Source organism: Apaloderma vittatum, unplaced genomic scaffold (assembly GCF_000703405.1).
Source record: "Apaloderma vittatum isolate BGI_N311 unplaced genomic scaffold, ASM70340v1 scaffold7763, whole genome shotgun sequence".
Lineage (NCBI taxonomy): Eukaryota > Metazoa > Chordata > Aves > Trogoniformes > Trogonidae > Apaloderma > Apaloderma vittatum.
In genome coordinates this window covers 14,187-29,261 of record NW_009707450.1, presented here as the reverse complement: position 1 = coordinate 29,261, position 15,075 = coordinate 14,187, and the positions used below count along the sequence as shown (strand labels likewise).

Genomic DNA, 15,075 nt, shown 5'->3' with positions numbered 1-15,075 from the left:
CAAAGAAACTACTGTCTTTACTGAGTTAATGGCATACTCTCTCGAGTCAAAGTGAGAATTCTATCCAATAGCTACAGGAAAGTCAGACTACATTAAGAAAAAATTAGGTTTGCCTTCTTGTAAATACAAAGAAATGGACATCTACATCTCAGATCTGTCTGCTGACTCCAGTTACTCTCAAGACAAATTTGTAATGAGCACTCCAAACAACGCTGAATGTACAAGAGAAACAGTTTCACAAATGGAATATAATCTGCTTTTTAAGTAAACATTTCTCTTCGCTGTCATGTCTCTTTACTATTTTGATAATTTTTTCAAATGACAAAATAGTTCAAGAACTTGGTTACATACAGCTATTTACGACAAACCCAAGAGTCATTAAATCAAGCCCAAGAGTTTGCTAAATCATCTGAAAAGGATAGGATTTTACCAAGCAATGTATTTAAGCTTCTAGTGCTATCACAGTCCACATTTTACAAATATAACTCTCAAAATACATGAACACAGTGTTTTTCCTTGTACTAAACATGATTATTTCCAAGTTTATAAGCATAACCAAGACCTCTTTACTGGAAGAAAAAATGCATTTTTCAGTAGCTTGCCTTCAAGTGTGATCCAAAACAATTACTATGTGATTGAATGTAAATTTTTTATATTAATGGTCCAACAGGGCAAAAGAAACACAGGATAAATCGTTGTAAAGAAGATAACTGTTTTGGCTTCCTGTCACGTGCAGTGCACTGTATCAGCTTAATTACACAATGATGGCAAATAATTCCATTTATAAACAGCAACACTGCACCTTTGACAAGATACTTAATCAAAAAAATAGATTTGCTGAAATGAAGAAAATGGTCCTGTATAGATTGGACTATAATTATAAATCAATTCTTTCGCTTCCTCATCTTCACTAGGGAAACGGTGCAGGCTCTTCCGGGCTGTAAAACATTGTAAAAGTGCAGAGTGCTTTACTGTTATCCTCCTTGACCCAATCTTTGTTGGCAAAGTTAGTTATACTGTGTAGCATAACAGTAAATGGAATTACAGTAACTTGTGTGTGAAGAACTGTGAAGATAGATCTTCAGAAAGCTGGTTATAGCATATTTTATTACTGGGGAGGAAGAAATTTAATTATTAAACTAAAACCAAAACTGTACAAAAATATTTATCCACGAGCTACTGCTGGTATCTAACAGAGTACAGTACCTGTAATGCTGAAAGAAATGCATCAGAGTCTCAGTCTGCTGGAAGTTGCAGTGTTAGCATGGACTACACTGGTAAGGGCAATAAAAACTTAATCCTTCTCTGGTTTATCTGTCCACTCTACATAACTTAAAATTAGCGATGGACAGATATGAAAGTGGTAATTTCAGTAGAATGGTATGAGTATATGGGTATATTTTTGCCAGCTGAAAACAGTTCATATTTTTCACCCCGTGGTTTATTTTCAAAGTCAGGGAAGACATTCTGTCTTACATTAGCTAAAATCCTCAGTTACTCATTGCAACATTATGATACAAAGTACCCTGCAGAAGTGGCTGCACAGACTGGAGAAGTAATGAAGAAAAACTTGACTGGTATATGAGATGGGAGGCGGACAGGTACAGCTGGTTGACACAAGTTTGCTCTACTAGAGTCGAAGGTCAACCGGCACAAAAGCTTGTGCCACAGCTCATTACATCTGTATACAAATATATATAAAAGATCACACACACACTGTGTCCCAACAGGACTTAACAAGCAGAGCTGGCACTTATTTTGCCACATTACTTGCATAATGGCCTGAGCAAACTTAGTTCTGCCTGTAAGACAGTGTGCAGACAAACGAGAAAACATGATGCATTCTAGTATTAGACCACAAAAGAGTAACCAGATTCGTACTATACTTTCTCCTATTCTCCCCTTTATTTTTGTCTTAGTCTCCCATAAGTAACCTACAAAAATTCTTAAAATACAGAAACCTTATGGATACTGACAAGGAATATTCACATGATTTTGATACCTTTTTGCAAAGGGGAGTAGGACTATATTATGCAAAAAAGGAGCCTTGTACTTGTATGAAGCACAACTTTTCCTTCTATGCTCTCATCAATCAGATGAGGGCATGAGAAAATTGCCTTTCTTTAAACCACTGCCTGCTTCTCCAAATAGGTGACTCTCCTGATTAGGGATTAAATCTAGAGACCAAAATCAATCCAGTTATTTATTATGCTCTTCATAGTCCCAACCAATCAAGTAAGACAGTTTCATAAACAGTCAATTTAAAATATGAAAATTATATTCCAGCATAATGGTTTAGTAAGTATAAATAAAGGAATAAAGTAAGTTTGAATCCTTCAGATGTGCCTGTATTTATATGCTGCTTATTTATAGCAAATAGTCCAGAACTGTCATAAAGTATCGAAATTTTACCTATTAGTTTTTTCCAAGTTTTTAGGATATGAACAAAAAAAAATAGGAAAATTCAAAAACTTTTTGTGCTTTCTATAGTACGTAACTGTTGGGCATCGTATTGTGCTCCTTTGATACATCTCCATACTGCCTAAGTAGTATTTATAATCCTGAAGCATGTATTTTTTAAGTAAAATTGAAAACACATTGAATGGCTATAACTCAGTCTGGAACTGAAGAATCTTCTGGAACTGTGACTGGAGTAATTTTTTTGCCTGGTTGTCTTTGTCCAAGGGAGGCTAAAATGTTACAGTGCTAATTCAAAATGGTGGAAAGTCACAGCATAAACTGTTTTTGAGACAGTCTGCTGAAAAGAGTTTGTGGAATGCATGGCTTTTTGGTGTCCCTTTTACTAATCCATTCTATTTCTAGTATCCCTTGGTTTTCTATAAGCGTATAAAGCTGGCAGAGTAATCTTCTCAGCAGTAAGAGGTACTGAACTTTGACAGCTTAAAAAGAGGTCTGCCATCTTCAAAGATTTTCACTAATGCTTCTCCCTAAAAAATGACATTTATAGGTAATAAACTTTTTACCTTCATTAATGAAGAAGTCAGCTATATAATATGCTGCTCTTACAGCTGATGGGGAATGTGGAATGCCTGGTGAATTTTTCCACTCAAAAGGATTTTTCTCTGGATGCCACTGGACGCCATAAATTGGATATTTGTATGCTGCAACAAACACAAAAGCACGTAAGCAAGGTCTCTGCATTAAAATTTTTACGTGCTTAGTCTTAATGCAAAAGAAACTCAAAGGATAAGCTACAAAATAGCTCACTTATCAACTGTTTCACAGAAGTTTAAAGAACAAGTTGAAACTCTGTTTAAGTCAGAGTAGAAGTGAAGGGAAAAAAGGTGGATATTGTAAAAGAAGGGCCTCATTGTACGGAAGATGATTTATGTATATCACTTTTTTGATTAATCATTACATAATAAATGTATATACTAAAAAAATGATGTAACAAGTGTGTTAGTCTCAAAAATTCCTACGTACTGCTAGCATCACTCAACATAAGATATTCACAGTCACACAGGATATCCCCAGCAGTTCCAGGGGACAAATGCAAGTCTTAGGATCTCCTAGCAGGCTCAGTCAATCCAGAGACAGGTCCCATCTGCTGTGTGCCAGGTCTGATATAAAGGTGGGAAATCACTCCTTAACTCTTTTGCAGAGATCAGCAGCACAGCAGTTGATGACTCTTGTGTGTGAAACCACTTGCAGGCACAGGAGATGCCTGTCATTAGCGTAAGCAGCTTTTCTGATCAAACTGCTATTCTTCTCTTCTAGAGGACAGCCAGTCCAGCTGTATAGAAGAATCCCAAGGGCTGACAGGTGAGCCTTGCTGTAGAACTGCTAGTAGTGCACTGATCAAGACAAAGAGCTAACCTCTTTCTCGAGCTGAGCGAGCCTGGTGTAAAACATACACAAGTCATGCAAAAGGCTTTTGGAGGAGGGCAATTAGCAGTCTTGCTACTAAAATAACAAGAGTTGTGGCTGTTCACTCAGAACCCTCAGTTGTTCTTCACGTACAGCAAAGAGATGCAGAGCATCAAAAGAATGGAAGCACAGGCAGACAGAAAGCGAGGTGCAACAGAGGCACCTTGCACAGAGCAGGGCTTAAACTACAACAGGACGAGCGCTGTCCACTCCACGTCACAGCACTTGAATGTTCCAGTAAAACATCCTATCTGGATGGGGAACAGCAGCTGACAGAAGTAAGTATTAGGCTCACAGATACATACTTGAAAGATGAAATATCCCTGCAAACAGAGTATGTTCCACACAGCGAGAGCACTGCTGCTATTCTAACAGCAAGCCTGCAGTACAGGTTAACATCAGTGCCATGCCACCTCCAAAGAACTAGTTTGTTACAGTCACAGTTTACAAAGGAAATTTGTTTCCCTACCTTCCATGGTGGATACAAACTCCACTTCATCATCGGTGTTAGTCGTCAGAACATTATAGAAATTACGAAGCCTTTCATTCTTTGTGAAATTCTGTGGTAATGAGGGGAGGAAGATGTGTTATTTGCTCACTTTCTCTCAGTTTCAACAGGGAAAATGTTTGTGTTCATGAAATAAATTATCAAATACCTCCATGGAGAGGCTCCACATATGAAAGTTAGATGTCAACGGCTCAGTAGTGAATGCATGTAATACGTCATCAGGGAAATTCTTGAATAATCTACTGCTTTTTGCAGCTATCGAGAAAGAAAAAAAAAAAAGAAAAAAGAAAAGGATATTGCCCATTACCTACGCTGCTAACAGACGAACTAATACTGAACTAATACTAAATTTATTAAATACTTCATTAAAGTAAAATTTTTCTGTAGTATAACTTTGTGATTTTGGAATACACTGCAAGGAACATCAGTGAAAAAACTAAAACGGGTTTCCAGTACACTGTTACCACTGTCCTTCAGTCCTGACCCAGAGAGGACCCAACTGTGTGATCTAAGTTCTGACTGAAAAAAGCATCACACTTTGCCACTCATTTCAGTGACCTCTCCATTCACAACGAGAACAAATGACAGAATTTGTGAATGCTACATGGTCCATAGATGCATGACTCACAAATTAAAGGCTAAAGTATCAAGAGTGGTCACATTTTACCAGTGTCGCTGAGTGGCATAGCTCTGTCTTAAGGGATCGCTCCAATTTCAGTATTGTGAAAGAGGAACAACAATGCAAATATTCAACATTAGGAAAGATGCAATTCAAAAAATTTAAAATCATCTGCTCTCCCAGTTTGACAAGAAAGAATTTAACAAGTTAATCATCAGAAACCTCCCAAACATTCACCTCTGCATATTTATCACAACAAAACACGCTACCTCTCAGCAAAACTTAGTCCTACAGATGTAACAGATTTCTCACCTGGGGTAAAGTTTAGAGGGAGTGCAAAACCCTCTGTCTTGGTATTAACAAGTAAAACTTCGCCACTTGTGAGGTACGTAAGCTCTTCGTGTCCAAGACATGTTCCCCATACTGGGAAATAATCTCCTTTATCATTAGCCTTGAAAATAAAAAATAACAATGTAAGGAAAAAGTACTGAAGATTTACAGAAAGAAGACTAAAAGGAAATTCCTATTCTTTTCTCTTTCTCTTGTGTAGGTGAAAAGTAAAACTACTACAGTAGTATAAAGTGCTACCAGAAGAACCGTAACAGTTCAATTACAACTGAAATAAAAAAACAGACTCCCTTAGTTTTTCTCCTAAAATACAAAGTAGTAAACAGAGCCTAATTTTGATATTGGCTGTTCCGTTCTTAAAATACGTAATGCTGAGAGCAGTCTAGACAGAAATCACAAAAATCACAACATTTCTATAAAAGAGGCAATCATAAGAAGGTACACAAATCGATCTGTCACGATCGTAAGGGAAAGCCTATTCATTGCAATTCATACTTTTATATGAAGCCCATTATGATCACACAGCAAGGGCCCTTTGCAACATCTGTGTGCCTGTGCACACTCACCTCTATTAAGAAAACATAAATCTTACTACTAGCATGGCTATAGTCTTAAGTGACATACTTATGTGCCTGTTTAACTAGCAGGTTTGGACCTGTGTTCCAGGAAGATAAATTGCAAGTTTAAGCAACATAAAGTGACAAACATTTTCAAAAGAAGAGAAATCAGCAGGTAAGCGCAAAAACAAAAGAAAGCAAAAAGGAGAAAATGAAAGCAAGAAGAGAACGCAACTAGCTTTCTGTCACTACACAGAATCACAGAATGGCTTGAGTTGGAAGAGACCTTAAAGATCATCTAGTTATAAGCCCCTCGCCATGAGCAGGGATGCCTGCCCCTAGACCAGGTTGCTCAAAGCCCCACCCGGCCTGGCCTTGAACAACACTTCCAGGGAGAGGACATCCACAACTTCCCCGGGCAACCTGTTCCAGTGTCTCACCATCCTCACAGTGAAGAATTTCTTCCTAATGTCTGATCTAAATCTACCTTGTTTTAGTTTGAAACCATTGCCCCTCATCCTATCACCACATGCCCTTATAAGAAGTCCCTCTCCAGCTCTCCTGTACTTAACTAAGCACAGTGCATACACACAACAGGCATCTGCATTTTTGTAGTGTTTGCTGCTGATAGTAAGTGCATGTTAGAGACTGCGATGTTTCAGAACTCCTGTTTTTGTGAAATCTGAGTGGTCTTTCTTAACTTGCTTCTAAACATTTTTGTTGTGCTTACCACACCCCTTCCTCAAAGAGTCACAGCAGAAAAAACATTTTTAAGAAAGACGAAATTACAGGCTTAGAATAAAAACGTTACCCTACTGCATTACAATAGTATGGCAACACAAGCCCATACAACTATTTCTCAGAGTAAAACATGGAAGATTCATAGAAAGGCAGCTAACAGTCCTGCAGTCTTCATGACCACCCGTAATGCACGGCTAGACACAGGACTTGCAACTCCGCTGTCTGCCTTTTATGTAAGTGAGGAATAAAACTATTAAAGACAAAAAGACTACAGTTTAAGAACAACTACAACTGAACCGTAACATTTTGTGCCTCCCTCCTTCCCAGGAGGCACCCAGGACCTCACATTTTAGAAACTAACTTAAAAGCTGGAAAACAGCGTTTCATTTATTTTTTTGCCTAGCTAGTAAAACTCTGTTGACTTGGACGGAGATCAGCATTTCACATCCTCTATTCATATTAAAGCAGAGCCAGACCAAGTCATTTCTCAGGGTCAACGTTTGAAAATTAAGAGAAAAAAATAAAACATAAACTTCTGTCCATTATGTAGCTGATAATATACTCCTGACTATTGTAGCTTACCTTACATTAGTAAAACTACTAATATTTTATAGTGCTAATTGTCATAAAAGATGAAAAATCAAAACACACAATCATCACAAATAGCACAAAAAAGCCCTCCAACTTGTTACTAATACCTACCTATGATGAACTGAAAATTATTTTCTGCATTTCACTCACTTGAAGTACACAGACCATCTAATAAACCTGCCTCTCTGATTATAAAATTAGGGCATATGCAATTCAGATAATCACTGTGAAATATCAATAGCATTTTGTATCAGTACTGCAAAACACAAGAAACCTTTGCCCCAAAATTGCACATAAAGAGACCAGCGGCACTTCACACAGTGAGCAGAGTCAAAATGATACTGTCTCGTGTAAAAGTGAGATAATCTTTGCAAGACTCGGCTTTAAGGCAACAGACTAATAATCACCACGAATAAAGACAGACAAAAGAATAAAAATACTGGTGCTGTGAGGATTGAAGAGTAGGAAACTTAATTACTGAATTGCAGCAGCTGACTAGTCCTGTGAATGCCACCGCCTGCGCTTTCCTTGCCTGCTGCTAGAAAGTCAGCAGCAAGGGTAGAAGAATTCTTCGCTGCCAATGAGCGCTTCTACCATGGTAACAGTTTAAGCAGTACTCATAACCGCTTCTCTAAAGTATGATTTCTATGACAATTTTAATCAATGTTAGCTGAAATTAAAATTAAGCCAGTAAAGAGGAAAAAAGGAAGAAAATTTACATCTTTATTGAATTTTAATACCACAGATACTTAACAAATCATAGGGATCCTATATAAAGCTCAATGAATCTCCATGCCCTTCTACAAAGCAAATTTTACCTCTAAATGTGTTGATTTCTATCTGAAAACATCCCACCTCTTACACTCCAAGACAATTAAATCAGAGCCTCCTTAATCTTCTTTGAAAGAAACAGCTTTCCCAGAAATTCAATCTTTTCTCAATATATTTTCTCACAAAAATATTAAAAACAATTAATATAACCTTTCAAATGTTCTTCCCATCTTTTTTCATGTTAAATTCAGTGCAAAAATCTGCCATATTTAGTTACCAATGCAAAGAAATAGGTAAAATGCCGTAACATCCTAATGTAGATCCCTCATCTGCACCTCCAAAGGTACATTTAAATCTCCTTACAGATAAGTGAGAACAGAAGTGTTTCACTAGTTGTAACATACATGCCAAGGGAGGCCTCATGGTTATATTATTGTAAACTGCTTTATTTGAGACTCTTGAATTTCTTCTGAGTCTAAACTTTAGTCTTACGACTCCTACAAATGACTGCATTTGTGTATCTCTCTTCAGCATTTAATGTCAATGGATACTCTGTGCTTTTGGAAGACATTATCATTGCCTTACTGCAAGTTCCACACAGCCTCAGCTAAAGCCTCAAGTACAACGAAGGAGGAACTTGGGAGCTTCAGACCATGACACAAGATATAACAGGAAAGGGTGTCAAAAGTCTGAATCTTAAGCTATTAAATATTTTTTTTGTGCAGAAGCCAGCAATGAGCTACTTATTATCAGGCTTACTACTGTTAACACACTGGATGCCGGAATACAATACATGGGCCTCCCTGTCATTTTGATCTCTGAACAGTGACAATAACAAGAACAGACTGTTCCTTAGTAATTACCTCTAATGCCTTGTGGTAAAATATCTTAGCAACCCTGGAATATTCTGAAGTCTTAAGATCCACACCACCTCCTGGAAAAAGTACCCTGAAAGGCAACATCCAAGAATCTGATTAGCAATGGTGATCAACCTAAAACCTGGGCAATGTACAGAGAAAAAGGTCTGATAGTGCTTTTAAGGGTAGGAGTCAGGTCTAGGTTAAGACACCTACATTTCTGAAATCTGTAGATAAACACTTAAGCTTACATTATAGACAGCAGGGATCTAGACAGAAAAGTCAGTGGAGACTCAAATAGGTTTTCTAGAGCAGACACCTATCAGGTTGGTAGGCTGAAGAGCCCTGTAGGCTCCACTGCCTCTACTGACTAGCACTCCAGTAGTTCTGTGAGTTTAGAAAGCCAGTCCACCCCCTGATATCTAAGTTTAGGTGCCTTAGTCTTTAACCAAATGGTATCCTAAATCTCAGTGTTCTTCTGAAAAATGGTTACCGTTACAAAGTAGTGATCAAGCCTAGTACAACATAAGGAAGAGGAGCGTAATCAGAAAATAGACAAAACATACAGGTTTCAGCTGATATACAAAAGGGTTGTGTGCCATGACTGCATCAAATCCTGTCCTGACTCTTCGCTGACTTTAAAAGCCTGGCCCCATTCTTAATGCATCCCATTTAATTTCAGTAAAGAACCATGGTCTTAGCAGAATCACCTTCTTAACACAGACAACACAGACAAAAATATTCCTGTTAAAAAGGAAAAACAAGTATGTTTGGCCGTAACTTTTGGTTACACAGGATCTAATATAGCCAAAGAAGACAGCGCAATCTCAAGAGTCAGTTTCAAAGAGATAGTGCACAATCTTTTTTTCACCACAAAAGCCAACATGGCTTCACTACGGGCAAATCATGCCTGACAAATTTGGGTGCCACCTACAATAGGGTTACAACATCAGTAGGTAAGGGAAGAGCAACCAATGCCATCTACTTGGATTTGTGCAAAGTTTTTGTTACTGTCCCACACAACATCCTTGTTGGAGTCATGGATTTCACAGCTGGACCACTCCATGGATAAGGAATTGCCTGGCTGGTCGCACTGAGAGTTGCAGTCAGTGGCTCAATGGCCAAGTGGGGTCTAGTGACAAGTGACGTTCCTCAGGGCTCAGTGTTGGGACTGGTGCTGTTTAAGATTTTTGTTGGTGACATGGACAGTGGGATTGAGTGCACCCTCAGCAAGTTTGCCGATGACACCAAGTTGTGTGGTGCGGCTGACATGCTGCAGGGAAGGGATGCCAGAGGGACCTTAAGAGGTGGGCCCAAGCAAAACTCATGTAGTTCAACGCCAAGTGCAAGGTCATCCACATCGGTTGGTGTCCTGGTTTGAGCGAAAAACCCCAATTCTGTTTGGGGTCTCTTCTAAGAGGTTGCACTTTCTGAGGTCTCTTCTAAAAGGCTGCACTTTCTGAAGTCAGCAGCATGTTTTTGCAGACAGTGTGTGCTACTGGCAGTGATAACACCTGATGTTTACAGTTACTGCCTGGGACTGGTATGCAGACAGGCTCTTGCTGATACTTATTCCTACAGTGGCCAAGACCACTGCTGGCTCTTGTGTGCCACGCTGGGGGTGCCGGGTAGTAAGAGGGGTCACATGGAACTAAAAGATTGCACCTCCGGGAGGTAATAAACAGGACAAGTGACCAACGGGAGTATTTCATTCCATATACGCCATATTTAGTATAAACTGCGTGATCACAAGAGTTTCTGCCCTTCTTTTGCTTTTCTTCAGTGGCCAGTGTCCAGGGAGCACTCCAACCGATCTCCTGCTTTTGATCTGGATCCTGAGTTCCCGAATCCAGCTCCAGATCCTGAGTTCCCGAACCCAGCTCCTGTATCCAGCTCCCCCCCCTGCCACTGAGCCTGGGGCTTCCCCAGTGCCGCCTGCTCTGCAGCATCAGTGGGGATTGCTATGGGGGGGGAGGAGTCAGATTTGATATTGGGCTTATATATAGTTCTTTATCATTTCACTATTATTTCCAACATTTCATTAAAGCTGTTCTAGTTTTCCTTCTCTAATCTGTAAGTCTCTCTGCCTCATTCCCTTTTCCTTCCCGTTTCCTTCCCGTTTCGGGGGGGGAAGAGGGTGTTAGAGAGCAGCTGTCCGTATTTAGTGGCTGGCCCAGCCCTACCCTGCAACAGATGGAGCAATCCCAAGCAAAAATGCATGCTGAGTGATGAGTGGATTGAGAGCAGCCCTGCAAAAAAGAATGTGTGGATACTGGTGGATGAAAAACTCAACACAAGCCAGCAATGTGTGCTCACAGCCCAGAAAGCAAATTGCATCCTGAGCTGCATCAAAAGAGTGGCCAGCAGGTCGAAGAAGGTGATTTTCACTCTCTACTCCACTCTTAAAAGACCCCACCTGCAGTACCGTGTTCAGGTCTGGGGCCCCCAGTGTAAGAAGGACGTGGATCTGTTGGAGTGAGTCCAGAGGAGGGCCATGAAGATGACAAAGGGCAGGAGCACCTCCCCTATGAGGACAGACTGAGAGAAAAGAAAGCTTCAGAGAAACCTTATAGTGGCCTTGTAGAACTTAGAGAGGCCTACAGGAAAGAAAGGGAGGGACTCTATCACAGTGTAGTGATAGGACAAGGGGTAACGGTTTTAAATGGAACAAGGGTAGACTTAGATGAGATATTAGGAAGAAATTTTTTACTCTGAGGGTGGTGAGACACTGGAAAAGGTTGCTCAGAGAAGTTGTGGACGTTCTCTCCCTGGAAATGTTCAAGGCCAGGCTGGATGGAGCTTTGGCCAACCTGTTCCAGTGGAAGATGTCCCTGTCCACAGCAGGGGGCTGGAACTACACCATCTTTAAGGTCACTTTCAACCCAAACCATTCTACGATTCTATGCTCACTGTGAATTTCAAAGGTTATCCCAGGAAAACACTGCTATATTCATAAAATTCTGTCTCTACTATAGTAAGTTTTCATGACTTTGAGAAGGTGGTGCTCAACAGTAAATAATTTCCAACTTCAAAGAACCTGGAGCTACGCTCTTACAGCATGAAAGATGAATATATCTCTTTCTTATTCTAAGTCTCCACAGAATGGAAAGTCCTGCCCTCCAGAGATTTTATTTGTTCTTACATGTAGCTAGTCTGCGGAAGCGAACTGCGGACAGTGGAGGGCAACAAGAGGAAATATAGACCATCCTCACCCACCTACATAGCACAAACCCAACTGCCAGTCATTGCAAAGACAGAAGGATAAGAGAACTGCATCTACTTGCCTAACACCTTCTTCTGCATAGAGGTAGGTGGTAAAGTAGAAAGGAGACTCCACTGGTGAAAGTCTTCTTTGGTAACCAAAAAAAGGCTGGTAGCCATGAGAAAGGGATGAAACAGGTTTTTTTTTCTCCAACATCAAGGGCCACAAGGGAGAAAGCATCACTGCCTTACACTTGCTTATACCACAAGACTGTAAACATCCACATTTTAGTGTGCTGTGCGCGCTGTGGAGCTTAAGAGGACAATGCTCTCCCCAGAGAACCACAGGTCCAAATCTGCAGCTTCTACACATGCTGCTTAACATTCTAGTACATTCACAAGCTTAACAAAAATATTAATGATTTAAGATGCTCATCTCATGACTAAAGAGGCTCATTTCATGACTATACGTAACCCAATCACACGCTATGGGCTCACATACACTCAAGCCTGTGAAGTGTAGCATCAGCTGATTTAACTCTTCTAACAGGCACCTTTAGCACAAGGCAAATATAAAAGGTTTTCATTTTGCTTAGTCCACAATTAAATTAGATCACATTATCCCACATTTAAAATGCGGGATGAATGCAGAGGTGGACAGTTGCCATAAGTCAGCTGAAAAGTTAAGCCACAAAATCAGGACAGGGAAGATGGGCCATTCAAGTAGCAAGAGAGAAAGGACTCAGAGATATAAGGGTAGAAGAGACTGGAAATCAGAATCTTTTATGATAGAGTAGATGTGGAGAGGATTGGAAGAGGGAAGTAGGAGTAGGAAAAGGGATGAACACCCCACAAGTGCTATTAAGTATCAAAAGTAAGGTGACCACTCCAAGGGGGAAGAGGAAAAAAAAATAACAAAGAGGAAGAGGGCTATATAATTTGTAAAATTGTTAACCACTACAATGCCACTTCTGTCAGCCTGCAGACAAGAACAGGAGAGCACCAAGACGAACATCAACACTGCTGCAGATTATCTGACATGTGACCTTCAAGGAAGGAAAAGCATCAGACTGACACCAGATGAAATAGTGTGTTCTCTGTCTTAGAACATATTTACACGACCGCAGTGCTCAGCAAAACCTCTCAAGAGAGTAGAAAGACAGTATTGTGGGGAATACAGCTGAGCTCAAAACGAGAACACATCTTTCAGCTGAAAATCAGTGCTTAAAACTTACCCATTAATAGAGTGGAACATTTTGTCATATTCTTCATCTGAAAGATTTAATCTGAAACACCAAGAAAACAGTTATAGAACACACCTGAAATATACTTATTTAACCACAAAAACATTGTTATTGAACAGAAATATGAGTCAGAGAATACATGCAGAAAGCATGCTTTAAACAGAATAAAATAGACTTAAATGAAATGCAACATTCCACTTGAAACAGCTCAACCCACAAGATTAAAAACAGGGTCCTGCTAGGTGCAGATCAGGGTCAGGTACTCTGAGACCCCTTTGCAGAGACTTGTTAAGTTTACATGAACGGCAGGGTTATTATTTCCTGCAGACCGGCAACTCCGGTTTCCAATCGACTCCAGGAAGGGCAGAGCTGCAGCGAGTCACACCCATTCTTCAGCAAAGATATAGTTGAAAGGTGAAAAGGTGAGAAAGACCTCAGCATCAACAAAATATCAGTAAACCAGTACGATGGCTACGCTTACACAGAACTGATATATTGAGTATATTCAAAGTGTCCAGCTTTGTGGCATCTAATTTAGTTGCCAGAATTAGAAGCTTCCATCCATCGCTGAAGCTTCTGGTCACCAAACATTCTGCAAGCTCCACCAGCTATGTGAGGAACACCAGCTTCTAATTTAGGCATTTGAGTGATGCCCTTATTGGACTGTGTAGATACATCCTATTATGATGTTCTACCACTGCACTAGTATAATTTTTAAGTTCTGACAATTATCATTTTAACATCTGATTTCAGTGCATTTATTCTTTTATAGCTAACTGCTGGCTATGAAATACTGACATTTCTATTATTTACTCTGCCGCTTTGTATCCAACAGTCAAAATATAACAACACGTGGAGTTACTGACAGTTGGACTAGCACTGGACTTTGTTTTTTTCAGGAAGTACCAATAGCCTTGCTCTATTACCTGAATTCTAAGACTGAAGAACATGACAGAAGACAGCAGGTATGCATGTAGCTATCTATGTGTATTTGCAGTGCGCTACCTATTAGATTGAATATATCTAACTTCAAAATCCACAGATGCAAACTATTGAGGGCAATTTTGCAGGTTAAAAAGTAGTATTTTTTGAAGAAAGGTTATTACCCTATGGAAAACTATGACCAATTACATGTTCCAATCTGTCTTTAATCTGATTTCTAAAATTGTGGCAGTTTCAAATAGGCTTTGAGAAGCTCTAAACACTGAGAAAAAGTAGCAAAACTGCTTTCTGTGCCTCTAAGATGATACACTTACATTAAACAATTATTACCCACTTGTAAAGATACAAATATCTACCTTATTGGTACAACTCGGGCACCAGCAGATTCCAAAAACTTCACATATGAAGCTGCAATGTAAGAACTTCCAAATCTGTGGAACTTCTCGAAGTGACATTCCTGCGACAATATCCCTAAAGCGCCCAAGAAAGACAATGAGCACTACACAGACAGGGAATAGTACACACTGAAAGAAAAATTACACTCTCTTACTCGCCAGGTTGCAGGGTTAGATTCACGGCCTGAAAGAATTATAAACACCGAGGCATGGATTACGATGCCCAGTCACAAGGCACCAAACAAACACGTATGATCTGACTAACGCTCAGCTTCCCTGCTTTTAACTACGTGTTACCACAGCCTCCCTTAAGTAAGTTATTGTTGGGGGGTGGTTGGTGTGGGTTGTTTTTTTTTTATCCCCCTAAGGAAGCATGTACAGCGTTAACAGAATTTATAAGAGCTGTACCCAAA

General features: G+C 39.8%; 1 protein-coding gene across 1 annotated transcript in view; it reads right to left on the bottom strand.

Moving 5' to 3' along the window:
* Nucleotides 1-637: 637 nt before the first annotated feature.
* GGH (gamma-glutamyl hydrolase (conjugase, folylpolygammaglutamyl hydrolase)) overlaps nucleotides 638-15,075 on the bottom strand; it is a 15,084-nt gene continuing 646 nt past the window's right edge. Inside the window, exons 2-9 of the mRNA XM_009866199.1 lie at nucleotides 14,624-14,738; nucleotides 13,317-13,367; nucleotides 8,887-8,971; nucleotides 5,328-5,466; nucleotides 4,545-4,651; nucleotides 4,358-4,448; nucleotides 2,985-3,122; nucleotides 638-938 (exon numbers count right to left, since the gene is read on the bottom strand). Coding sequence (XP_009864501.1) covers nucleotides 817-938; nucleotides 2,985-3,122; nucleotides 4,358-4,448; nucleotides 4,545-4,651; nucleotides 5,328-5,466; nucleotides 8,887-8,971; nucleotides 13,317-13,367; nucleotides 14,624-14,738 — 848 coding nt within the window. The 3' untranslated portion in view covers nucleotides 638-816. The remainder of the gene's footprint in view (nucleotides 939-2,984; nucleotides 3,123-4,357; nucleotides 4,449-4,544; nucleotides 4,652-5,327; nucleotides 5,467-8,886; nucleotides 8,972-13,316; nucleotides 13,368-14,623; nucleotides 14,739-15,075) is intronic.